Source organism: Monodelphis domestica, chromosome 2 (genome assembly GCF_027887165.1).
Source record: "Monodelphis domestica isolate mMonDom1 chromosome 2, mMonDom1.pri, whole genome shotgun sequence".
In the NCBI taxonomy this organism is placed as follows: Eukaryota; Metazoa; Chordata; class Mammalia; order Didelphimorphia; family Didelphidae; genus Monodelphis; species Monodelphis domestica.
The window spans coordinates 514,297,778-514,324,115 of record NC_077228.1 but is presented as its reverse complement, the minus strand read 5'-3'; the positions used below and the strand labels follow the sequence as shown (position 1 = coordinate 514,324,115).

At 50.9% G+C, this 26,338-nt stretch overlaps 1 protein-coding gene across 1 annotated transcript in view; it reads left to right on the top strand.

The window, feature by feature from the left end:
* The first annotated feature begins 5,528 nt into the window (after positions 1–5,528).
* LRRC75A (leucine rich repeat containing 75A) overlaps positions 5,529–26,338 on the top strand; it is a 57,603-nt gene continuing 36,793 nt past the window's right edge. Inside the window, exon 1 of the mRNA XM_056819693.1 lies at positions 5,529–6,422. Within this exon, the coding sequence (XP_056675671.1) occupies positions 6,138–6,422 (285 nt within the window). The 5' untranslated portion in view covers positions 5,529–6,137. The remainder of the gene's footprint in view (positions 6,423–26,338) is intronic.

The following is a 26,338-nucleotide window of genomic DNA, read 5'->3' as shown; positions in this document are numbered from 1 at the left end:
GTGCACCTGTATGTTTATAGGATGGTGTGTAATTGTCTGTGTTGTGTGTGCACATGTGTTGTGCATGTCTGTGTGCATGTGTGTACATGTGTGTGGCGTATATGTATTTACTATGACAGAGATTCCTGTTTTGTAATTTAAAAAAGTAACACCCAGCCAGGACTGTCTTCTTCATAATGGAAGCTGCATTTTGCAGGTGAAGCCTGGTTTGGCATGGAGTTAGGGGCACGGCAACAAGGCTTGTGCCAGGCTTACAATGGACTCCTGCCCCTGCCCCTGCCCCCCCCTCCACTGATTTGGACTTCTTCTGGGTCCTTTTCTGGGAATGCTCAGACCAGAATCAGGCTGGGGACCCCACCGAGCCCTTCCTTCTCTTCTCCCTGCCCTCTGTGGCCCATTCCGGGAGGCCTGCCCTCGGCTGTCCAGCACTCATCTCCACCCCAGCTCTGGCCCATCAACAAGCAAGGCTCAGCCCTATGCAGATCTTTGCATCTTAATCAGTGGCTCCTGAAGACCAAAAAGCCTAGAAAGCCCCAAGAAAGGAATCCATATCAGGCCCTGGCAGATGGCAGGAGGTAGGGGTAGAGGAGGGAAACCATCCTGGTACCGTGCCAGCTTGTCCTTAGGGTGGAGGTCACACTTCTCCCCTTCCAAACGGGGCTGTGAAAGATTGGTAGTGAGGGTCAGAGGAGAGAGGAGGGAGGGAGAGAGAAAAAAAAAAGAAGAGAGAGGAGAAGGGAAGGGAGAGGGAGGGAAGGAAGAAGAAGAGAGATGAGGGAGAAAGGAAGGACAAAGAGGGGGTGGAGGGAAAGAGAGAGAAGAAGAAGAGAGCAGGACAGAAAGAAAAAGAGAAGTGTAGGGATAGAGCGGGAAAAGGAGAGATGGAAAGGGGGAAAGGGAAAATGAAGAGAAAGGAAGATGGAGGAAGAAAAGGGAGAGAGAGGAAAAAGGGAAGGAGAAGAGAAAGAGAAGGAATGGGAGAAGAAGGAAGAAAAAAGAGGAGAGGAAGAGAGAAGAAGCAGAAGAAGCAAAAGGAGCAGAAGAAGAAAAGGAGTAGAAAGAGAAAGAAAGGAAGGAAGGAAGGAAGGAAGGAAGAAAGGAAGAAAGAAAGGAAGGAAGAAAGAAAGGAAGGAAGAAAGAAAGGAAGGAAGAAAGAAAGAAAGGAAGGAAGAAAGGAAGGAAGAAAGAAAGGAAGGAAGAAAGAAAGGAAGAAAGAAAGAAAGGAAGAAAGAAAGAAAGGAAGAAAGAAAGGAAGGAAGAAAGAAAGGAAGAAAGGAAGAAAGGAAGGAAGAAAGAAAGGAAGAAAGGAAGGAAGAAAGTAAGAAAGGAAGAAAGGAAGAAAGAAAGAAAGGAAGGAAGGAAGGAAGGAAGGAAGGAAGGAAGGAAGGAAAGAAAGAAAGAAAGAAGGAAGGAAAGAAAGAAAGAAGGAAAGAAAGAAAGAAAGAAAGAAAGAAAGAAAGAAAGAAAGAAAGAAAGAAAGAAAGAAAGAAAGAAAGAAAGAAAGAAAGAAAGAAAGAAAGAAAGAAAGAAAGAAAGAAAGAAAGAAAGAAAGAAAGAAAGAAAGAAAAGAGGAGGCAGAGGAGATGCTTAAACTAAATGACTTTCCACTGAACATAAGGAAACCTGGAATTAAACGAAGGAAAACCTGAATTTACATCAGTGGTATGCTGTTTAACAATCAGACCTCTGGAGGAAATGTACAGACACACTTTAAATCTGAATTATCAACATTTCCTCCATCACTTTCTTAAGTGTAAGCAATCAATAAAGCTGTCATGTATACATGACTTTGTAGTATCTAAGGTGTAAATGCTCATGTTGAAAATTTAACACCCCGCTCCCTTAAGCCCAGTTAGAGCTGGTGCCAGAGCACACCTGGTTTAGATCTTGTTTCTGATACTCATCATCCCTTTGACTCAAACTGGCCACTTTCTCTCTCTGGGTCTGTTCTTCTGTCAAATGGGGGGAGGGACTACTACAGACTGACTGCCTGACCTCTGAGGGTCCTTCCAGGACGAATGAAAAGAATGTCAGTAGCACCACTCAATGAATCCATCAATCAACAAGTGCCAGTGATGTGCCAAGCACTGAGGAATAAAAATTAACCGTCTTTGCCCTCAAGGAGCTTACATTCTAATGGGGTTGGAGTGGGAACAACATTGAATCACACTGGCTAGGGAATCAGAGGACCTGGGTTCAAATCCTGCTTCTGGAACTTACTACCTGTGTAACTTTGGGCAAATCACTTAACTCTCAGCCTCAGTTTCTTCATCTGTAAAATGAGGGGGTTGGATTAGATAGTGTCCGAGGTCCCTTCTGGCTTATAAAATCACTGTGTATTTGGACAGTAGATTGCAATTTATGCCTCCTCCTGATTATGAGCCAATCTGCCTCTGGCTCTGTGTGTGTTTCTCTTTTTTCTCCCTCCCTCTGTTTCTCTCCTCTCTCCCCTACGTCTTTCCTCTGTCTCTTTGCCTTTTCCTCTTCCCTTTGCCTCTTCGCCCTCTCCCCTTATTCTTCTCTGTCTGTCTCCCCCCTCCCTGTTCTCTGTCTTTCAGCCTGTTAAGTAGCAGGTGTCAGAGTGAGGTGGCCACCTCTTCCTTTTCTGGCTTTCTAAGCTGTTTGTTTCTCCCTCTCCCCTGAACAGGAAAGCTCTTCTTTGTATGTCGGCCATAGGCTTTCCCTTTAAGGCAAGAGGGGATATTGAGGGCTCTCTCACTAGTTCAATTCCATCATTCCGATGACTGAAGTCAGGGGACAGACAAGTCCAAGGTCACTGGGCTATTTAAGTAGCTCACCAGATGTGTGTGACCTTGGGCAAGTCCCTTAACTTGGAGATGTGATATGGGGATGTCTCAAGAGGATGTCTCAATGAGGAAGAAGAGCTGAGGTGGGCACAACCTTCTTTTGCCCAGGCTGGATGGGGGCCTGGGACTTCCCAGATGGCTTTTCCAGGGAGGTGAGCCTCCCAGCAAACAGGATCTCCTCCTTCCTAAGCCGGAAATGGGCTAAAGGACAAGGGGCCTTGAGTTGTTTTTTCCCTTTCCTGACATCCCTCCTTCCCCTTGGGGATGGTTTCCTCAGCAATGCAGGCAGCAGCTGTGGCTCTCAGCCCTCCCCAGAGCCTAGAAATGTTTCCGTCCTCTCCCTCAACCTTAATGAGCCATCAGGAGGGAGCAGCTTCCAGAGGGGCTGGGAGGGAGGGAGCGACTCTCCCTTCCACCTCATGCCCATTTCCTGTTCCAAAGACTAGCCACAAAGATAACCAGCAACATCAATGAAGACGTTAAGAGGAGCCTCCCCCTGCTCTCCCTTGCGGCTGGGAAGGCAGCACTCCTGGGTTCTCGCTCTGTCTAGGTGTAGATGTGGCTTTAGGGTCCAGGGCTTCTAGCCTGGGGTCTGTGAACCTGCTTTGGGGGGGGGCTGTATTTCAGTTTCCTTCCTAGTCTATGCATTGACTTCACTACACTGACTGTCAAAGGGGTCTGGGACACCCCAAATGGTGACGCACCCTTGGACCAGGAGCTCAGCCTTGGTCTCCCTCTGCCCTGGGGGTGTAGTGCCATTCTCCCCTCTAGTAGAGTGGAAGCTCCTCCAAGGCAGGAACTACTTTTCCTTTGAATACCCAGGGCTTTGCCTAGTGCCTGGCACGCTGAAGAAGCCTCTTAGTAAATTGTTTATTGCTGTGGGGAGGACACTGGGAAGGGGCTCTCGAGTTTTCTGGAGGGGAGGGGGGCCTCTTGGACTTTCGTAGAATGGGTGGAGGAAGGATGTGCTGGGAGATTTCTCTTCAGCAGTGGATGGGAATTGTGGGCACTTACTTCAGGCAGAAGGACACATTGGGAGCTAGGTAAGACCTTAAGGGGTCATCTAGTCCAGTCCCCTTATGTGACAGATGGTAAAACTGAGGCCCGGAGAGTTGACGTGGCTTATAGTGGCACTGATTTCCAGCTTTGAATCCCCATGAGTCCATCAGCACTTATGTAGTAAACACTCACAGTGTGCCTGGCACTGTGTTAGCCAATGGGGAAGCAGTAAAAGAATTTCTGCCCTTAAAGAAATTACATTCTTACAAGGAGAGATCCCTGCTCCAGGGACGCATACCCAAGAGATTCAAAGTAATTTTAGGGAAAGACACTAGCAGCTGGGGTGGGTGGGATCAGGTAAGGCTCTGGAGCAGAGGAGGGGCTCTGATCGGCCCCATAAGCCCCGGGTGACCTCAGGCAGGACAGTCCTTTCACCTTCTAGACCTCAGTTTCCAACTCTGGCCCCAAAGAGGGTCTGACCTCCGCTGCCGTGGATGGATGACGGGGATGCTTCCGCACAAAACCCGGTGTGGTTGAATCAAAACAGGATTATTTGAATTGAATTCTTCTGGAAACAGTGGCTTGCTCCAGGGAACCCACGTGTAGCAGCAGCAGCAGCAGCAGCAGCAGCAGGCTTTCTACCTGAGGGAAATGGCCTGCGGAGCCTCTTGCACACCGGAGTCCTTCAGGCGCTTGCCTGAGGGGAGATGGGAGCAGAGGGACCAATACACATCGCTGTGGTCCAGTTAGCTTTAGCTAAGTCCCTGCTTTCTGCCCAAGTGCGGGAGAGGAGCAGAGATTTAGCCCGGCGGAAGGAAGGGAACTTTAAGGCAAGCCCTTCATTTTACAGGTGAGGAAACTGAGGCCTGCAGCGGTTAAGGGGTTCTCTCAAGGCCACAGGGGAATTCTGTGAGCAGCTTTGGGGGGGGGGTGGTGTATGTAGCGATCAGGAGCAGAAAAGATATAGTCAGGCTACAGCTGGCTCACATTTCTGACGGGGGAGACTTCATCTCCACCCCAGGGAAGGATCTAGTGGGATAGGGAGAGAGGCACGGGAAAAGACGGAGACGGCTTCCGTCCCAGCAGATCTAGGTAGGTTGTGTGGGTGAGGCGTAGCACTGGGCAGACCTTCCTGGAGGAGATGAGGGGTGACCGAGGGTTTATTTCCTCGTTTCCTCAGAAGCAGAGATCTCTGAGCTGAGGCGGACCCGAGGGACGAGTCTGATTTTGACGGAGGGTTGGGCAAGGGTTTGGGGTCGGGAAAGGGTAGTGGTCGGCGGAGGAGAGGAGGATTGGGTCAGCCGGATCGATGCCCTCTGCTCCATTGCAGAGGGAGGGAGGCCTTTGCCATCCGAGGATTCAGTCCTCTCTTTCTCCCCGCCACCCCTGGCCCCTTCGAGAATAACCTCGGCAGTGGGGAACAAGGAAGAAAACACTGAGGGTCCAGTGAGACCCAAGTGCTAGAAGCGACAGCGGGCTGTGCCCAGTGGCTAGATGTCCCGGTGCTCGGGTACAGCGCCGCAGCCGTGGGAGGGCTCTAGTCGCCCTCCCTCCCCTCCCCCCTCCGGCTCCCCAGCTAAGTCCCGGGCGCCGCACAGCAGTGGGGGAGAATGACAGGCGCTCAGTTGGGGCGGAGTCTGCAGCTCCCCTCAGAGTCGGGGCACCCCTCAGACACCGCCCCTCTCTCGGGCAGCTGGGCCGCCAGCAGAGGGAGCGGCGAAGCTGGGCCAGCAGAGAAGAGGAGGAGGAAGAGCGGGGAGCGAGGCGGCCCCGGGGTGCCTCCCGCCCAGCCCAGCCCGCTGCAGCCGAGGCAACTAACATCAGCTCTGAGAGGCTCCTGAGCCCGCCGCCGCCGGGGAACCCGGGACCCCCACGCCCCGCCTATTCTGCGTTGGGGGAGGGGACCGCGAGGCGCCACCAGTAGCGTGGGGCGGCGTGGGGCCGAGAGCTCGCTCACGCGTGGGGCCCCGGCCAGGGAAGGGCGGTTCAGGGGGCGTGGTCTTCGGGGGCGTGGTCTCTGCCGCCCGGGCCCCGCCTGCCCCCTCCCCTCCCTCCGCGGCCCCGCCCGCGTGCAACAGTTTCCCCAAAGTTGCGGCCCCGGCGGCTGCCAGGGCTAGGTTGGGCAGGGCTCGTGGGCAGCGGGCAGCCCAGGGCGGGATCTGCGGCCCGGCTGGTGGCCCCGAGTCGTTGGGTAGAGCCCGAGAAGAGCGGAGCCGAGAGGCCGAGAAGGAGGAGGAGAAGGGGGAGGAGGAGGAGGAGCGGCAGCAGCGCTGAGCCGAGCCCGGGGATGGAGCAGCCGCCGGCGGCCCGGCGCTGAGGCGCGCCACAGGCATGGGCACCCGGCAGACCAAGGGCAGCCTGGCCGAGAGCCCTGGCGCGCCCCCCGCCGCCGCCGCTACGGCCACGGCCGCTCCCCGCCGCCGGAGCTCGGCCCGCGAGCGGGGCGACTTGTGGGCGGCGCTGCTGCTGCGCTCCGGGGACAAGGCGGCCCGCGCTGGGGCCGGGGCCGGCCTGCCCCCCTACCACCGGCGGGTGGGTATGATCCAGGAGCTGCTGGCGCTCGTGCGCCAGGGCCGCCAGGACGAGGCCGGCGAGCTGCTCCGCAACCTGCGCCAGGTGAGAGTCTGCGGGGGCCGGGCGGGGGGCGCACGGGGCGGGGGAGCCCAGAGGAGGGCGCAGAGCAGGGGGCGCCCGAGAAAGCGGCTGGAGGCGGGGCAGAGTCCCAGGCCTCGCGCTCCCGGGGTGGGGATGCCTGATGAGGATGGTGCTGGGGCCCCCCTGGTAGCGCAGCTTGGGCGGGGGGCGGGATCCCCTGCCCGCTGGCCTGGCTGCGCCCTCTCCAGGGGGATGCCCAGGTTTGCTGCTGTCGCTTGGCGCCTCTCGCAGAGGGAGGGGCGCGAGCCTTGGGGGGGGGGGCGGGGATCCCAACTGGTTGGGAAGAGGCTGTGTTCTCTCTCCCATATCGAAGGGCTCGGTGTGTTAGGCAGGGAGAGAGGGGGTGACTAGATAAGGACAGGCAGGGAGGGGGAGGGTTTGCCTTGGGGGAGTGGGGCGAGGTGGTTTACTGTCTACCCATTTGTCCAACCGGTCTCTGGGGTTCTTCTGGGCCCAGGGACAGGAGACTGAACAGGGAGTGGAGACCAGGAACTGGACAGCTTGGGGAGTTCTCATCACCTGGACCCTCCTGTTTTCTGGGTTCCATTTTCTCCAATTGCTTCTCCGGATAGCCGGCACAAGGCACTTGCGGAGTGGGCTCCGGGGCCTGAGGCGATCACAGATCTGGTCTGGTCTCTCTCTTGCCCACCTGTACTCACTTATACACGGGGGCTGGGAGCTGGGAGAGAGCTGGGCTTCAGTGCCCTCTAGGCTGTTCTAGGAAGGGATGAACAGAGAGGGAGAAAGGCAGGATGCTGCTGAGAAAGAAGTGAGCTAGATGGGGATGTCCCCCTCCAGCTGTGTATGTTCTGAGCTCACCCTTTGCACATTTTCTCTCTCCCTTTCTGCCTCTCTGCCTCCCCCCCCCCCACACACACACCCTCCTATTAAAAATGGGAAACCTGCACAAGATCACCTCTCCAATGGCTGTCTGGTAGCCCTGCAAGAGTATATGTGAGCTTCATTCACCCAGAGCTTGTGGTGCAGTGGAGAGAAGCCTTCCTTGGAGTCAGGATGGCTGGAGTCTAGTTGTGCTGGGTGACCTCAGTCAAATCCCTTCCCCTCTCTGGGCTTCAGGATGAAGGAGGATGTGGACTCGATGGTCTGAGTTCCCTCCTGCTCCTAGCCTTCTGTGGCTCCAACCAGAAAGGAAAGAGTTAGAGAAGGGAGGGAGAACAGGGAGTTCTGTTCAGAGGTGGGCTTCCTGCTAGAAAAAAGCACTGAGCCGAGCTCCCTTCCATGGCGGTTCTTAGAAACAAGGGCTCTGTCTGGGCTTCTGTGCTGCCTGTGGCTGCCTGACTGTCCTCTGAGCTCTCAGCTGATGCCTTTTGGTCCCAGAGCCCCAACCAGTGCCTGCAGGAGACATACAGGCTGCCGCTTCTGATGAGATGGTGTCTAGTCCACCCTGATGTGATTTGTCTGCTATTCCCTTCACTTCCTCCCGGAGGTGGAGGTGCTAGTGGGGTGAACATTATATGCCAGGAGGTAGCAGACAGGTCTTCATGGCCCAACAGTGGCAGGCAAATTCCCTGTCCTCCCCCTCTTCCCCTAAGCATACTGTTTTGGCTCCAAGGATTCCTCTAAATCCCAGTCCTGAGGGGAAGAAATCCCTTCTCCTTTCTGAGGTTCAGACCTCCTCTGTTGGTTGGGGGTTCTTAACTTGAGGGTCCATGTAGATCTTGGGGAGTCTGAGAACGTGGATGGGGGAAATGGCATCCTTCTTTTCAACTACCCTTTACTGAAACTTAGTATTGCCCTCAATTACTTAAAACAATTATTCTGAGAAGTCCACAGGCTTTAGCAGGCTGCTCAAGGGGTCCATAGGCTTTTTCAGGCTGCTAAAGAGGGAAAGGTCCGAGATATAAAAGAGGTGAAGAACTCTTGGCCTAGACGGTTTCTCAGGTTTCTTCCAACCCTGACTTTTTATAGTTCTGTGATATTATACATTTGTTACCCACTGTCTTCATTAACCACTGAAAATCTGCCCTCCTAATATCTTTATGAAAAGAGGAGCAAAGAACCAGAAGTCAGGAGATCTGGATTCTGTTCATTAGCTGAGTGACCTTGGGCAAGTCCCTTTACTCTCCTAGGGCTCAGTTTCCTTCTAATAGGGGAAGAGGGTTAGAGGAAGATGCTCCCTAAAGTCCCCTTCTATTTTCATGCCCCCTGATCCCATGGTTTTGTAACAGTTGTTCCTTATATGAGGATACATATGTTTATGTCCATTGAAACTCCACTGCCATTGGCACCTTTTAATGACCAGAGTGTCAGACAGGAAATTTGGGAGATGAGGTTCTCTCCGTGTGTGTGTGTGTGTGTGTGTGTGTGTGTGTGTGTGTGTGTGTGTGTATGAGAGAGAGAGACAGACAGACAGACAAACAGACAGAGACAGAGAGAGAGAGGAAGAGAGACAGGAGGAGAGAGACAGAGACAGAGAGAAAGAGAGAGGAAGAGAGGAGAGAGAGAGGAGGAGAGAGACAGACAGAGAGAGGTAGAGAGAGGAGGAAAGAGACAGACAGAGACAGAGAGAGAAAGAGAGAGGAGAGAGAGACAGAGAGGAAGAGAGAGGAGAGAGAGACAGAGAGAGGAGGAGAGAGAGAGGAGAAAGAGAGGGGAAGAGAGGAAGAGAGAGGAGGAGGAGGGGAGAGAGAGAGAGAGAGAGGAGAGAGACACAGAGAGAGGAGGAGAGAGAGAGAAAGAGAGAGAGAGAGAGAGAGAGAGAGAGAGAGAGAGAGAGAGAGAGAGAGAGGAGAAAGAGAAAGAGAGGAAGAGAGGAGGAGGAGGAGGGGGAGAGAGAGAGAGAAGGAGGGAGAGAGAGAAGATGCTTGATTTCCACTAGTGATTACTGTAAATAAAGATGTAACTTTTTGCCCTTTGGGTCCTCAGATACTAGGGAATCTTTGTGGTCTCTGACAGTCCTGAATCCTTCCAAATTGACTCTGACCTTTTGAAGTTGACTACAGGGAATCAGTCCTTCTCCACCAGGGAGTCTGGGTTGAGAAACCTGGGCTGGAAGGTCCAAAGTTGCCTGACCCAGACCCAGGATAGCATTTCTTTGTTTATACATCATCTTCATTTCCTAAAGCCATCACTGCTCCTGGCCCTAGTTAATGGGCCCTATTCCTTATTTAGGGGGAGGGGGAAGGACAGCTAGGTGACCCAGTGGATAGAGTGACAGGCCTAGAGATGGAAGGACCTGGGTTCAAATCTGACCTCAGACACTTCCTAGCTAAGTGACCCTGGGCAAGTCACTTAACCCCCTAATCATTGCTTAGCCCTTACCCTTCTGCCTTAGAGTTATTTATAGAAAGTAAGAGGTGTGTGTGTGTGTGTGTGTGTGTGTGTGTGTGTGTGTGTGTGTGTGTTTAAGGGGGAGAGGGGAATAGTTTGAGCACATCAACAGAGCGTGACTGTGTCTGCAGTGGTTCAGACCCGTAGCCCCCCGCTTCTGCAGGGGAGGGCACAGTCTGTTTGTACAGCTTTTCTTCAGAGCGGGTCGTGGCCATTAGAGAGACTCGATGTTCAGTTACAGGACAGCATGTTGTAGTTCTGCCTGCTGATAAGAAGGAATGTTATTTCTGGGCGCCCTCCTTGGCGAGCCATCAGAGTTCAGCGAGGCGGGCTCTGCCTGGCGGGGCTCTCCACAAAGGCAGAGGGATGGCCCACATGCCCTGCCCAGGACCTTGCCAAGCGGGGGATTTGTGGCTGTCGAGGCCGGCATTCCTCAGCTGGTTTCTGCTCGGGTTACTGTAGGCTCAGGTGGGTGTGTCTTGCTAAGCTCTGAGCTCCAGTGGTTAGAGGGAGGCAGGAATGCAGGGAGACCAGAGGCCCAGAGCCAGGAGTCAGATTCTGCTCTCAGCCCTGAACCTTAACTCCCCGGGGGACCCCGGATGAAGTCATCGGACATCTCTGGGCCTCGGGTTTTCCGCCCACTTCACACAGGCTTCTTCGGATTGCCCCGAGCCCAGAGGACTGCGGAATCACTTGCAAACATTAACAGTAAAAACAGAAAGAGGCTGGTCCTTGAGAGTGGAGAGTGGGTTTGGAATCAGAAGATCTAGGTTCAAATTCCAGCCGTGCCATTGACTGTTTGACCCTGGAGAAGTCATTTCCTTTCTCAGACCTTTGGTTGGCTCATCTGTAAGATAAGGGGATTGGGTGAGATTTTTTAAATGTCCCTGAGGATGGATCAAAGCAGTCAACTACGAGGGACCTTCGTGGTCATCTCGTCCAGCCCTGAAAAAAAACAAACCGCCCACAAGAAAGCCCTTGCCTTCTGGCTTAGAATTGATACTGAGTTTTGGTTCCAAGGCAGAAGGCCGGCGTGAGAATTAAACATCATATACAATAACTCCAAATATTATATTAATTAGATTTAGTAAAATAAGTAAAATAAAAGCTAGAGTAAAAAGGGTGCTAACTAAGGCACGGTCGCAAGAGAAGAGACCCTAGAGGGAGGAGTCACAGAAACTCATCATCAACAACAAAGGGATGCTGGGAGATACTAAAGGAATTTGGGGGAACGTAGTCCTGGGGTTCAAGATTTTCTAATAAATACACCAGCAAGGGTTAGGCATTCAGGGTGAAGTGACTTGCCCAGGGTCATAGAGCTAGAAAGTGTCTGGGGCCAGATTGGAACCCAGGACCTCCCAATTCCACTATTTGTAGGTATTCTCATTGCACCCTCAAACAACCCTCTGAAGTAGATGCTGTTATTATCTCTATTACTGAGGCAGCCAGAAGCTAAGTGACTTGATCAGGATAACAAAGCCAGTAAGCATCTGAGACCATATTTGAACTCAGAAGTTGATTGGAATCCAAGACTTGGAGCGATGACAGTGGCATGGGGAGCCAGGATGGGCAAAGACCCCAGGCCAGAGGAGTGTAGTTTGGCTGGCACGTGGGGGAGGAGGGGAGAACCTGGAGGCAGATGCTGACTTTCAGAGTGAAGGCTGAATAGCCCAGGGCAGTTTTAAAGCCCTGGTTCAAATCTCTTCTAATGCTACTCATGACTGGCCTCAGTTTCCTCATCTGTAAAATAGAGGGATTGATCAAGTGAGGTTAAGGTGCTCTCCAGCTCTGGAAACTCGGTGGTTCTAAGTGTTTTCTACCAACTGGCACTTAGGCATGTCTATGGGGTGGCGATTTTTGCTGTCCAGAAAGATGATCTCAAGATCCAACAAGATGCCAAAGTGCCTTCTGAATCCTCAAAGGAGTTGGAAGAGACCTAGAGGCTGTGGGGTTCAGCCCCTTCAGGTTTTCTGGCTCCAAATCTGAGCACTTTCCCTTGTCACTGGGCACGATGGTGCCCCTGGCTGCTGGCAGAAGTTGAGAAGGTCTGGGAAATTTCCAAGACCCCCCAGACCAGCTCCTGAGGCAGCAGATGGAGATTGGAGCCTTAGAGGTCCTGCTCTGAAATAAGAGCCACATGCCAGAGCTGAAATAAGACATGTCTGTGCCCTAGAGAAATTGTGCCGCTCACATGATACCATCCGCCAAAGGGGTTTTAGCATGAGCCATTCACAACAAAATTCACTCCCACTTGCCTTTGCAACTGGACTTTCCTACCTTTAAAGAATATGTGCATTTACTTTTACTCTTTAATAACATTATTAACTGTAGTTTATTAAGTGACCCCCTCCATGTGTCTTTGCCCTGGGCACCTGCCCTCATTGCCTACCCTTAGTCCCACAGTCTGGGTTGTCCATAAACCAGAAGTCCCAAACCATTGGATGGGCTCTTTTGTGGCAGGCTGTAACCTAAAGGATGGTGGTTGGTCGTGTGTGCATAGAGGAGGGAGGGGCCAAAAGGCTTGATGCTTTACCTGATTGGCTCCAATAGAAGGACCTGCTGCAAGCTTAGCTGCTGTCTGGGAGTCACCAGCTCCCAGCCTGCCTCAAGGATGGAGGCTGGATTGAATCAAACAGAGATGGGGTTGAGGCCCCCGGACACAGGTAGGAATCCAACCTCTGTGCCTCTGGGTCAGAGAGGTCTGGGCTTAGATGATCTCAAAGCACTCTTCCAGCTCTGAGTGCTATGGAGCCTGGAAGTAGTATGGGCAGCCTCCTTGAGTGAGTGTTGGAAGCCTTCAGAAAATGTGGAGGGCAAAAGAGATGCCAGTAGTCCCTGGAGGGCTTTCTGGAGGAGGCGGGCATTGGAAGATGAGCAGGATTTGGAGAGCATAGAGGATGGAGGGGTTCAGTCAACAAGCAAAGGACTGAAAGTAGGAAGGAGGGAGAGTGAGGAGACCAGCGTATCTGAGCAGGGGATGAGGATGGTCTGCATCAGGCTTCATCTGCGGTATTTGGTTCTGGGTGCCCCATATTTTTAACCCTCACCTTCTGTCTTAGAATCGGTACTGTGTATGGGTTCCAAGGCAGAAGAGAGGTAAGGGCTGGGCAATGGGGGTGAAGTGACTTGGCCAGGGTCACACAGCTGGGAAGTGTCACTTGCTCACTGGGGACCCTGGAAGTTAGGAGGCAGGAATCCTATCAGGCGCAGACACAGGCTCAATAGGGAGCCATTGTGGGGTTTGGAGCAGGGGAGTGACATGATGAAAGAGGTGCTTGTCAGCTCTAGGTGTAATGCTGGTACCCTCCATCCCCAAGGCGAGGTGGACACTCACTGCGTCTCAAGCAGCAGGGGAGTCCAGGGCAGCTAGTGGAGAGAGAGCCAGCCTAGAGACAAGAAGATCTGGGTTCCAATGTGGCCGCAGACACTTCCTAGCTGGGTGACCCTGGACAAGTCACTGAACCCTCATTGGCTAGCCTTTACCATTCCTCTGCCTTGGAACCAGTACACAGGATTTATTTTAAGATGGAAGGGAAGGGGTTAAAACTTTTTTAAGAGGGTGGGGGCTCTACCTTACCCAGAATTCCTTCCATCCCTGATCCCATTTGTCAGAAGCCTCCCCATCCTCCCAAACCCTGCTCAAGAGCCACAGTCCCCTCCCAGTGCCCCCCTGCCTCTCCTGGCAGGCGTTTCTTTTTCTTCTGGACTCCCTGCTTGGCCTTAGCACTTATCACTTTCTACCTTGCATTCTGGGAATGATGATAATAACGCCAGCTCATGTTTTCTTCAGCATTCTAAGGTCGGCAAAGTCTTTTAACCCTATGGGGCAAGGACTGCAAATCTGCTTACCCCCATTTTACAGATGAGGAAGTTGTGGCTCGGGGAGGCTCATGCATTCTCTAAGCATTGGAGCTGGGATTCAGCCCCAAGCAGTGTTTCCCAATGGTTAGAGCACTGGCCTTGGAGTCAGGCTGAGATGCAGTTCAGATCATCAGATGCTGTCCATCCGGCTTTGTGGGCTGGACAAATCTCTTTGATTTCCTCACTAGTAAAGGAAGGAAGTTGGGTCTTTCCAGTCTGAAATCTGTAATCCTGACACTCCCAAGCCTGAGGTCTGTTTCTCCCAGCAGGCCACCCATCCTCTATGTGGACAGTTTGCTGCTTGTTGTCTCTGATCAGCGAGGACACAAACCATGTTTCTGACGTTCTTTGGAGCCCCAGCACTTAGTATGCATTAGGCACATAGTAGGTGCCTAATAAATGTTTCTTGTGCCTCAGGTGGCCTTTCCTAGGCAGCTCCCCCACAGCTGGTAGGCAGGTAATAACTATTTGGTGAATGAATGAATTGGATGCCCAGCTGAAGTGGCAGAGAGAGATGAATGGAGGGAGGAGAGCTTTCTGCATTAAAATGGAAACATGGGCATTTGCCAGTGTGTCCTGGCGGCTGCCGGGCTGCCCAGTGACTGGTAGTTGGGGCTTTGGAACTTTGCCTCGGCAAGGCTAAGGAGGGCAGCAGAGGGGAGCAGCACCAAGCGGGGCTGAGGAGGGATGGAGTTGGGGCTGGGAGAGAGTCTGAAGAAGATGTTGCAGAGAGATGGGGGCTCGAGGCAATCTAGGATGAGCTGACCCAGAGTTGAGTCTGGGGACACCTTCACCAAAAATACTGAAGCTTAAAAGTAGAAAGCTGGAAAGTGTCCGAGGTTGGATTTGAACTCAGCTCTTCCTGACGCCAAGCCCAGCACTCCGTCTGCTACACCAGGCCTGTGCTTCCTGAAGAGGCTGATGGATGTGTCCAAGTCGTGATTCACAGAGGGGGCAGATTTCCCTGATCTTGAGTAGATCCCAGAATTCCCTGTGGGAAAAGTAGAGTATTTCCCAGAGCTGGCTTCCTGAGGCCATGTTGTAATCTGTGAATCTTGAATCTGTGAAAGTACTTGGGGGATGGGGTAGGAGACTCCCTCCTCTGGGATAGGCACAGAAATAGACAGGATTAGTACCTCATTTTTTAAACCCTCATCTTCCATCTTAGACTCAAATCCTGTGTATTGGTTCCAAAACAGAAGAGCTGTAAGGGTCAGGCAATGAGTTTTAAGTGACTTGGCCAGGGTCACACAGCTAGGGAGTGTCTGAGGTCAGATTTGAATCCAAGACCTCTCTTCTCTGGGCCTGGTTCTCTATCCACTGAGCTGCCCCATCCTTCAGAAGAAACTGAGGTCCGAGAGAGGAAGTGGCTTAAGGTATGTTGGTTGGTAAATTTCTTGGATTGGGGGTAGGGGTGGGAACGACACCTTTATTTCAATGTAACTGGCTTCCTTTGCAGTCCTTTGAGTTTATATTTTAAGTATTTAATAAGATGGTTTTGGGAAGGAGTCCCCGGCATAAAATAAGATCAAGAACCCTTGTTCTAGATAATCTAGTCACTGAAGATCACAGCTCTAAAGCTGAATCGAGGAAGACTGGGATTGGCAAACCTCCAGCCCACTGCCCGTCTTTGTCGCCCCATCATCAGATCTCTGGGATCAGAGAGTGCTTACAATTGCAAGGGGCACCAGTGAGCTCTTGTTTTTTAATCTGTTCGTTTGAATTTTATTTTTATTGTGAATTCAATCATTAAGAAACCCAAGTACTTTAATAGACAAAGAACAAAAGAGAAGATTCTGTAGGAAACCAGAAACTTCTGTTCTGTGTAGCTTGTTTGTTGTAAAAAGTACATATTAAATTGAGCAAAGTAGCAATAAAATTGTCCTGTTTGTTTTTGTTCCCCTGAGAAGTCATTTGGCTTTTTCAGTGCATTTTTTTTTAGTATTTTATTGACATTCTTTTTTTTTTCTATCTCTAGTGATACTTGATAACTCACAAAAGCCCCCATTTGCAACAAATACCTCCACCCCCATTTTACAGACGAGATGACTGAGACCTAGAAAGGGTAAAGGACTTACCCAGGGTCATTAATGTACCAGTGAGTGGGAGAGGCAGAGTTTAAAACAAGATCTTCTAAGCTGAGTGTCTTCCCCTCTGCCCCAGTTGGTTGAAACAAAGGAACTTTCATAGTGTGAGTGAGCTGGGCTGGGGAGGGTGAGAGTGTGGAGAATAGTAGAAGAACCATTAGCCATTGCTCTAGCAACAACCTTTGAGGGCTCATGAGCTGTGAGGGTGGCCATGACTTCTGGGAAGAGCAGAGTCCACTCTCCAGGCCCCAGCAAGAGTTTCGAGAAGTTTCCAGGAGTGATCCAGAGCACACAGTCCACGAAAGTACATCTCTCTCCCAGAAGACAGTTTCCTTCATTTCCTTCCAGGGGAGACTGTGCCTTAGTGCAGGTTTGGTGATGATTATAGAGGTGATGAGGGGCCACTTAAAAGAAAGATGCTTTTTTAAGTGGGGGTGGGGGAACCACACGTGACTCTAGAGTGTTGGATTCAGTCAGGAAACCCTGGGTTCAAATCCTCCCTCAGATACTTGCTAGCTGTATGATGCTGGGCAACTGACTTAAGCTGTCTGTGCCTCAGTTTCCTTCTCAGTAAAGTGAGGAGATTGTACTTGCTAGCATCTGAGGTCCTTCCCAGCATTCCCTCAATGTCATGATCAAACATCCTATCTAATAGAGCACATTCTCATTGGCTGGGTGACTTTGAGCAGCAAGTCACATTCCCTCCCAGAGTCGTATTTTAGCTGCCAAATGAGGGCATTGGCCTAAGGTTCCTTCTGCCTTCTAGCTCTAAACCTTTGTTTTCTAGGCAGCTTTGCTCTCCTTTAAGAAAGAGACGGGTTCTTTGGGGTCCCTTGGGTGGGGAATGTCAAATGTGTTGAGGTCCCTTTAGCTGGGAGTTCAAAATAGCTGCCACCATCTCCCTCTACCCCTCTAGGACCAGGGCGATGAAGGAAGTGTCATGGTACAGTGAGAAGAGCAGAGTTTGGAATCAGGAATTTCTTTTGTCATTTTCCCAGTTTCCTTTAATTTTCTGCTCAGTACCTATCATGTATCTGGCACATAGTAGGCTCTTAATAAAAATAAAAAGGAATTCATATGATTTATTTAAAACCCTTACCTCCTAGAGTCAATATTAAGTATTGGTTCCAAGACAGAAGAGCAGTAAGGGCTAGGCAATGGGTCATACAGCTAGGAAGTATCTGAGGTCAGATTTGAACCCAAGACCTCTCTCATCTCTAGTCCTGGCTGCCCCAAGAATTCAAATTTATTTAGATTGGGGGCAAGGGCAAGGATAGGGGAGATGGGGGAATCTTGGTGATTTGGACTAGCTAAGCCCATCTTCTTCAGATCTCAGCTCTGTCCTCTTTCTACCTGAGGGATCTTAGCGAGGCACAACTCCTTTGGGCTTCAGTTCTGTAAAATGAGAGGGTTGGGTTCAGTGGCCTCAAAGGTCTCTTCCAGCTCAAAATCTATGATCTATAATTGGTTTCCAGAAACTGCTTCACTACTGGAGAAAGTTGGGATGGCTTCGAAGGTCAGGACCACAGCTTCAATTTAAGTCAGGCAGGATAGAGCTGGGTGGGGCGAGTCGAGGCAGCTCAAGTGAGGCCAAACCACCCCTCACTGGCTTCAGATTTTTGTCTCTTGAACTTTGGACATCTAGTGAATTCCAGAGGCAGGGTGTGGTTTCACATTATGGGAGTGTGGACTTCCCGGGGACCATGGATACAGACTCCAGGCTTGTCCTCACTCTCCCTCAACTTCCCTATCTACTCAGTCTCTCTCAAGGTCTAGCCTGGCCAAACCATCCCTTTCTCTCTCCGTTCCCCTTCAAGCCACTGCCCCAGACCAGGTCCTCATCACCTCGCTATTGCAGTAGCCTCCTGGCTTCAAGTGTCTCCTGCCTCCCATCCATCCTGCAAATGGCTGCCAAATGGATATTCCTAGAACACAGGTCTGGCTGGGTCATTCCCCTGTTCAAGAGACTCCTGTTTCCTGTGGGAGCCAAATCAGATCCTTCGAGAAGCCTTTTGTGCCACTTTTCTAGGCTTCTGGAGCCCGACTCCTCTACATACTCTTGGATCCAGAGGCAGTGGCCTCCTCTCCGGTCCTCCCAATGATGCTCCAGCATCCATCTTCATTGCCTTGCACACTTTCCACACACACACACGCACCTGGAATGCACTCCTCACCGCCACTGCCGCTTCCTTGCTTTCAAAGATCACCTCCAACACAACTTCCCACATAAAGAATTTCCTGACTTCCCCAGATGCTAGTGACTCCCTCAGCACTAAATTACCTTGTCTTTATTTTGTACAAACTTACACAGCAGCTCCCCTTATAGACCAGAAGCTCTTTGAGGGCAGGGATGGTTTCATTTTGGTCTGTGTGTTGCCAGGACCTAGCACAATGCCTGGTCCACAAGAGTTTGTTGTTGTTCAGCTATTTTGGTCATATTCACTTCTCTATGACCCCATTTGAGGTTCTCTTGGCCAGGATCCTGAAGTGGTTTGCCATTTCTTTTTCTAGCTTATTTGACAGATGAAGAAACTGAGGCAAAAAAAGGTTAAGGGACTGGCCCAGGCTCACATAGCTAGTAAGTAGCCGAAGGAGGATTTGGACTCAGGCTGTGGCCTTACTCCAGGCCCTGCACTATCTCTTGCACCACCTAGCTGCCCTTCATTTTCCATAAAAATAAAACATAATACATAATAAAACCTTGCTGATGGATTGGTTTCCTTAGCATTTTGAGGTTTGCAGAATACTTACCTTGAAAAAACCTTGAGAAATAGGCATGATAACTATTATTTCTCCTGTTTTACAGATGAGGAAACTGAGGGCTAAACTGGCTGTAACTTATTTCTCTAGAGGTTTAAAGCAAAGGGCTTTCTCTACAACAACTCTGTGTAGTGGGTTGGGGACTATATTATTTCCCTTCATTTTATAGACCAGGAAACAAACTGAAAGGAGAGTGAATGGCCTTTGATCAAGCTAGTGGATGTCTGAGGCTGGATTCAAATTAAAGTTTCCCGATGGGGACCTTAACAAGCAGCATGAGGGTTGTAGGTCACATCATTGACAGTAGCATAAGGTAGTAGCAGGAGTTCCCTGAAGAAGTAGGGAAATGCTATTCACTTTCTTTTAGGAATTCTGCAGTGGAAAAATTGGGGGTTCAGGAGACCTTCCTCACCATCCTCCTCGACCACCACCCCCAGTTCCCCTGGCTGGGTGCCCTTGAGCCCTCTCTTTTCCCAGGTCTTAGGAGATCAAGAATAAAACATTCCGGAGGCCCAAAGAGCACTGGACATGGAGTGAGTCTCAAGTTCAAATACCACCTCCGACACTTAGGACCAGCAAGTCACATGACTATTGTCCACCTCAGTTACCTCATCTGTTAAAAGGGAATCAGACCCATCCCCCAGGTCGGTTCTAAGGGTCCAGTGAAATAATGGGCAAATGACTATGTAGAAGTAAGCAGTGGTGCTGATGCCAATGATGGTGACTCCGTGGCCCCTGAGGGTGAACTTTCTGGATTCCTGTGATCAGCAGAGTTGGGGGGGGGATCAGGAACTCGGCCCGACACCCCTCCCCCCCCCCAAGCTCAGAGCTGCCCTGTCCAGCTGGCCAAGGTACCTCCCTCCCTTCCTTGCTGCCCCTCCCCTGAGCTGTGGAGCTTTTTGAACCTGATGCACAGGAGGCTGGAGGCTGGGGGAGAGGCTCCCCCTCAGCTCTGTCGGCAAGGTCAGGCTCATTCTGGTGCCTTGGGGAGCCAGCCTGTGGCTGCTGCGGGGGCGGAGAGCCAGAGCCAGGGAGAGGGCTGGGAAGGAGGCGGCGCTGCTAATGCTGCTGCTGCTGCTGCTTGGCTCCCCTCCCCCCCCACGGGGGAGGGGGCTGCTGAGACAGCAGGGGAGGGGGTTCCCCTCCCCAGAGGGCCTCACCTCCCCACCGTGCCGCCACGTGGCTGAGGCTGGCTCCTAGGGAGGCTGGAGTCTGCGGTGCAGAAAAATAGGTCTAAGAATTTGCATTTGTTCCTTGTACCGCTGAAGAGGAAATCCCTTTTGTGTGCTTCCTGCACTGGAGGGGACTGGCAGGGCAGCCTGAGGGAGGGGGTGCCGCTAGGGACATCCCTTCTGCCAGATCGTGGGCACGCAGGCTGTGGCCTCGGGGGGAGGGAGCTGCCATCCAGCTCTCCTGCGCTCTCTCGCTCGGTGCCCCCAGAGCAAAGGCGAGGATGTTTCCCGCCTTCGCTGGGAGAGCTCTCCAGCTGCTGACCTGAGCCGGATTCCTCCGCCCTTAGCTCTGGGGGCCGGCGTTAAGGGGCGGGGAGGGGGCTGGGGCTGCTGGAACCTTGTCTAGGCTTTCAGCCCGTGACTTTCCGCTCCTTCCCTTGGGGATCTCCGTCATCCTGAATGCCCCTCTGTCAGGGTCACTGTCTGCTCCAATGGGAAATCAATTGCGTCCTGGCCAATAAGGATGCTCCCCCCCCCCCACTACAAAAGGAGGGCCTTGGCTCCCGAGGCCATCCAGGCCCCTCCGACTTGACTCGGGCCCCTTCCAGCCTCACTGGGCCTCCTTCCTCACTGCCGCTTCTCTCTGCCTGCCTCCCCTTTCGCCACCGTCTGTTCGGTATCTGCAGAGTTCTTTGCAGGCCTGGCCTCGTTGAGGGCCTTGGAATCTGGCCTCAGCTGGGATTTAGAACCTGGAAACCTGTGTTAGTTGACAGACTGAATTTCCTTTACTAAAGACCTTTTAAGAATGGGAGAAACCAGGGGCACCTAATGGGCTCCACAGATGGAGAGCCAGTCCTAAAGACTGGGTTCAAATTTGACCTCAAACACTTCCCAGCTGTGTGACCCTGGGCAAGTCCCTTAACCCCCATTACCCAGCCCTTACCCCTCTTCTACCTTGGATCCAATACGTGGTATTGATTCTAAGACCAAAGGAAAGGATTAAGAAAAACAAAACAAAATTGAAGAATCCCTATTTGCACTGGGGGAAAGACCTTCCTTTTAGGAAGAAGTGGGCCACCCCCTTTAACATTGGCCTCCCCTCTTGTCTGACTGCAGGGACAGTCCTAGGAGCAGGACAGAGGGGGCCCCATAGTTGAAAATGACCTTAGACAGCCCAGCAGACTGTCTCTGCCTCTGAAACCTTGTACTCTGTTGGCTTGAGCAGAAAAAGCCAGTCTGATGGACAAGCCCTTGGCATGACTAGCAGGAGGCTTGGGAGTGGGGAAAGCAAAGAGGAATAAAGATCCAGCTGGGCAGGGGAGCCACAGTCCAGCCTGATCCAGTGGCAGAGCTGTTCTCCAAAGGGCTGAGCAGGTGAAACAGCGGCCCTATTAAAGTCTGCCTTCAGAGCCCTCTCTGAGGACACAGGGAGGCCCAGATCCATGTGTGGCTAACTTGATCTATTTTTTACTCTTTGTGGGCCTCTGTGTTTATATAGAAGTAAATGCTTGTGTGCGCTTCTTTGTGCATGTGTGTGTGTGTGTATGAGTGAGACAGACAGACAGACAGACAGACAGACAAATAGAGACAGAAACAGAGAGAGAGACAGAGACAGAGAGAGACAGACAGACAGACAGACAGACAGACAGAGACAGAGAGACAGAGAAAGAGACAGAGAGAGACAGAGAGAGAGAGACAGAGAGAGACAGAGAGAGAGAAAGAGAGAGAAAGAGAGAGAGAGAGAGAGAGAGAGAGGGGGGGGGGGCAGGTGAAAGGGAAAGGAGAGCAGCCAGGTCCTTGGAAATGATGAGAATGGGTTGCCTTCATTGAGTTAGTGGACAGGAAGGGGAAGCCAGCAGGAAAACCTGAGTTAGATACTCAATCTTAGCATGCCTGCCGGCTGTTCTAATGCAAATTCATCTCATTGCTTAAACTAATATAGAAAAGACCAAGTCAATATCATTCCAAATGGCTTTCAAACTAATGATTCCTTCCTTCCTTTCTTCCTTCTTTTCTCTTTCTTTTTTCCTTCCTTCCTTCCTTCCTTCCTTCCTTCCTTCCTTCCTTCCTTCCTTCCTTCCTTCCTTCCTTCCTTCTTTTCTCTTTCTTTTTTCCTTCCTTCCTTCCTTCCTTCCTTCCTTCCTTCCTTCCTTCCTTCCTTCCTTCCTTCCTACCTTCCTTCCTCCCTTCTTCCCTACTTCTCATTCTCTCCTCCCTCTCTTTCCTCCTTTCCTCTTTCACCATCCCTAGCTGCTTAGACAGGTCTAGGTCCAGTCATTTTTCTAGGGAGAGGATTAAGGAACAGTCTGATGCTTACTCTCCCCACCCCCAGATTACTATGATGCCTAGCAAAGCAGTGGGAGAGGACATAGCAGCTTCCCCAGCAGCTTCAGGAAGTGGCCTCTCCAAATACTTCTGACTTCAGGATCCAAGCTATATTTTCTTGGGGAGAATAGCTCACTTCCTCCATGGAACCTTGAACTAAAGGATCATAGATTTAGAACCAGTAGGGAAACTTGAAGATCATGTAATCCAGTCCCCTCATTTTACAAATAAGGAAACTGAGGCTGTCAGAGATGATGTAACCCACCCCAGGTCCTCTGGCTTTCCACAGTCTCACACTGACTGTGCAGACCCATGCTGTTCTTTCCTCCCAGCCCTCTATGGGCTGGAACCTGATTGATTGGCTCTTGTCTTGCATTGTTTTCTCATTATTTCATTGATGCAGTAGGAGCTTGAAGGGAAAAGGCAGCTTCTGAAATTTTCAGTTCTTTGCAGGGTCCTTTGAAGTTCCTCTAAGATAGGGTCAAGCACATAAGCCTTAGAGGAAGAAAATAAGGCCAGGAAAAGGGAAAGATCTCCCCTAAGCTAATATGATTTGAACCCAGGTCCTCTAATCCCAGATCTACAATTCTTTACTCTCCAATGTGTTGCTTTAATTGTCAGTACCCCACCCCTTCCCCCACTACTTATTGGACGGAATTGAATCCTCTGCTCTGTGTCCCAAGCTAGTTTCCCTTGAGCCTCTTTGGTAGGATGTGTTCTCCTTGAGATGTTTAGAGCCGCTTTCAGAACCCCCCTCCCACTAATTCTGCTTTTCCCTTTGATCACAGGATGGGGTCTAACAAATCACCAGAGTACAGGTTTTAGATGTGGAGCTGGGAGGGATCTTAGAAGGACACCATAGGCTTAGAAATGGAAAGGGCTTGAGGAAGCATCTAGTTAACTGATAGGAAATTGAGAGTCCCAAAGAATTAAGCAATCTAGAAGCTGAGGTCCAAAGAGGGCAAGGGTTTTAGGATCATAGATCCAGAGCTGGGAAGGACTTCAGATTCCTACTTGTCCAACTCTTATTTTACAGGTGTGGAAACGGAGGCCCAGGGAAGTAAAATGACTTGCCCAGAATCACATAGATGATATGTAGCAGGACTGAGATTTGAACCCAGAACTGTGCCCCAAAGCCTAGGGTTCTCTTTGAATTTTGCCTTCTTTGGTACCCAGATGCCATCTCCAAGTGCCACCAGCTGCTGAAGGCCCATGCCCCTCACACATCAGGGCTGGGGCAGGATGACTGGTGTTTTGTTGTCCAAACTGGCAGCTGCCATGGACAGGATATTATTCTGCTCTCCAACTGCTCTCCACTGTTCTCTAATGAAGCTTCTAGACTGGCCCCAGCCCCAGCAGTGGGGCCCTCTTCTTTATGGCCTGCCCTCACCCCCACCTAGACTCAGGCCTGGGCCTGGGCCTGGGCCTGGGGCAAGCAAGGCTGTGTGGCTTTGGAGGAGGAATTTACAGCTTTCTATCTGGCTCCTGACTTTTATTACCTCAGCCTGTGCCTGCCAGAGCCGGAAAGAGGGCCAGGCAGAACCCCTGCCATGCCTGGGGCCTTGGAGGAGGCTTCACCACAGGACTTCTTCCTCCCTGGATCACCTTAGGTACCCTTGGGCCTCAGTTTCCTCATCTGTAAAGGGACAGAAGTGGGGTAGACCAGCTGATCTATCTAGCTCTGAATCAGAAGTTCTCAACCTTCTATGTGTCCTCAACCCCTTCTCAGAGTCATCTTTTTAAATGAATTTTTAAAAGACAGGATTACAAAGGAAACCAATTATATTGAAATAATAATAATAATCATTATTATTATTTAAAAACCCTTATATTCCACCTTAGAATCAATACTATGTATTGGTTCCAAGGCAGAAGAGTGGTAAGGGATAGGCAATGGGAGTTAAGTGACTTGCCCAGGGTCACACACCTAGGAAGTGTCTGAAACTAGAATTGAACCCAGGACCTCCTGTCTCTGGGCATGGCTATCAATCCACTGAGCTACCCAGCTGCCCTCTATTATTTTTTCAAAGCATGTTCCCAGACTCCAGGGTAAGAGTCCCTGCTTTAAATCAATTATCCCATGATCAGATGAATAAGGAAGGATCAATGCTTAATTGACTCTGGAAACATACTCATTCCCCATCTGCCCTGGCTCTGGAGTCACAGGGCCTGGGTTCAAGTCCCACATTTGATGCCCCCTCCCTATGGGCATTAGGCAAATTACCTCCACTCCTTTGGACTCGGTTTCCCCATATGCCAAAATGAGGCAGTTGGATTCTACGACTTCTGGGGTTCCTCCCACCTCTGAACTATTTCCAGCCTCCGAAGACCTTTCCAGCTCTAGACCCAAGATCCCACAATCCCAAGTGGCTCCTTCCGTCTTGGCCTCAGTTTCAAAAGATTCTTCCAGCTCTTTGTCTATGATCAATAAATGAGGGGTTTGGATTGGACAGAGAAGACCTATGGCAACTCTTCCCCCATGATCCTCTGAGCTCATGACCTGGAAAGTCCGTCCCAGGGCTACTACTCTTTTCTAGTTAAATTATGTACAACTAAATGTCATTAAAATTATGTTAAAAATTTAGATAATGTATATCATTAATTTGTAGAAAATGTATATTTTGCAAAAGTTAAAATCATAGAAAAGTAATCTATAATTATAATAATAAGTATCATTGAATAATCAAATTATTGCACCTAAATAGAACACATATTATATATGTAAACATGACATGGAGTTGTGTTACATATAAATATAGCATTTCTATAAAATCATGTTTGCATATAAATATGCTACTCATTGGAGACTGAGCATCACGTGCGAGAGCAGAAGGAAAGCCTGTTTGACTGGCTTACAGACTAAACAAAGGGGAGTAAGACAGACAAAGCCTAGGAGGGCTGGAGCCAGGAGGCTCACATCTCTAAATTCTGAATGGAGGCATTTGTATTTGATCCTTGAGGGAATAGGGAGCCACTGGAGTTCATTGAGGAGAGGAGTGAAGGGGCCAGAAAGTCCCTTGGGCTGGTGGAAGATGGCCTGGGCTGGGTGGAGGCTTGAAGTTGAGGCTTTTGCTGAGACGTGCCCTTTCTTCCCTTTGGTGAACAGGTCAGTAAATGGGAAGGGGGAGCCCCTTATTTACATTCCCCTCAGCCTCCCCACACACCATTCAACTCCCCTGGGACATCACAGAATGCCCCATCCGGAAGGGACCTTCAAGGCCATTTTACAAAGGAAGACATTGAGAAACAAGGTCAGAGGCTGCCTGGGCTGGGAAGCAGAAATGAGTGCAGAGGTCTCCAAAATGGGCCATTTCCTCCCAGTGGGGTGGGTGACTCCAGGCCTGGTGTGGGGTTATCTGGCTTAAGTGGGCAGGAGCCAAAGGAGCCTGGAACCTCAGGAAAGAGAGGGGTCCCCTCGGAGGTCCTGAAATATTGGAACTAAGATCACTCTGGGGCACCCACTTTTGGGGGTGATAGTCTGCCCTTTAAATGCTCCCCCAGCCCTGCTTGGTTCCATGACCTTGATCAAGTCACAACTTCCCTGGGCCTCAGTTTCCCCATCTGTAAAATAAAGAGGTTAGTCTAATGGCCCGTGAGGTCTCTGCCAGGTCTGTAACCATGATCTGACCCTGGGCTCTCCCAGAGATTCTCTTTGCTTTTTCACTTCCTCCTTCCTCCTTCCTTTCTTCCCTTTCTTCCTCTCTTCATTTTCTCACACCTCCTCTTCCTCCTTCTCTTCTTCCTCTTCCCCATTACTGTTGTAGAAGACCTCAAGATTATGTATGATGGGCAGCCTCTCCCTGGGGCCTCCAGCTTCCCCGATGGTGCTGTCCTTGGCCAGCTGCCATGGCATTGGCCTTCGAGTGGGCCCTGAGACGTATTCTCCCTGCGTTCCTCACTCCACTCCTATGAGGAGGGCGGGAGGCTGGCTTCTGTCTCTCTCCCTGGTGCCCTGATTGTCTTAATGCTGCTTCTCCCGCTTCTTTCTTGGGCTCTGGGGATGCCTCAGTGTTGGCCTCAGGTTGGGACACGGAGGCACAGATTCTCTTTGGTGACCTCTCAATGGTGGCCTTGGGACGATGCCCACACTCAGATTTCTTTGGTTGAAAAAGCTTCCTTCCCTCTCCAACGTGTTGCTTCCAGGATCCAGGGCAGAGAAGCCTGTATGAATCGTTCCTCCAGGCTGCTGGAGGCAGATAGAGGGTCTAGCTGAAAGAGCTCTGGCCTTGGAGGAAGGAAGATCTGAGTTTGAATTCTGCCTCAGACTGTATGACCCTAAGCAAGTCATTGAGCTGCTCAGCCTCAGTTTCCTCATTTGTAAAATGGGTAATAATGGTCTCTCCCTCAAAGGATTATTGTGAGGAGCAAATGAGATAAAATT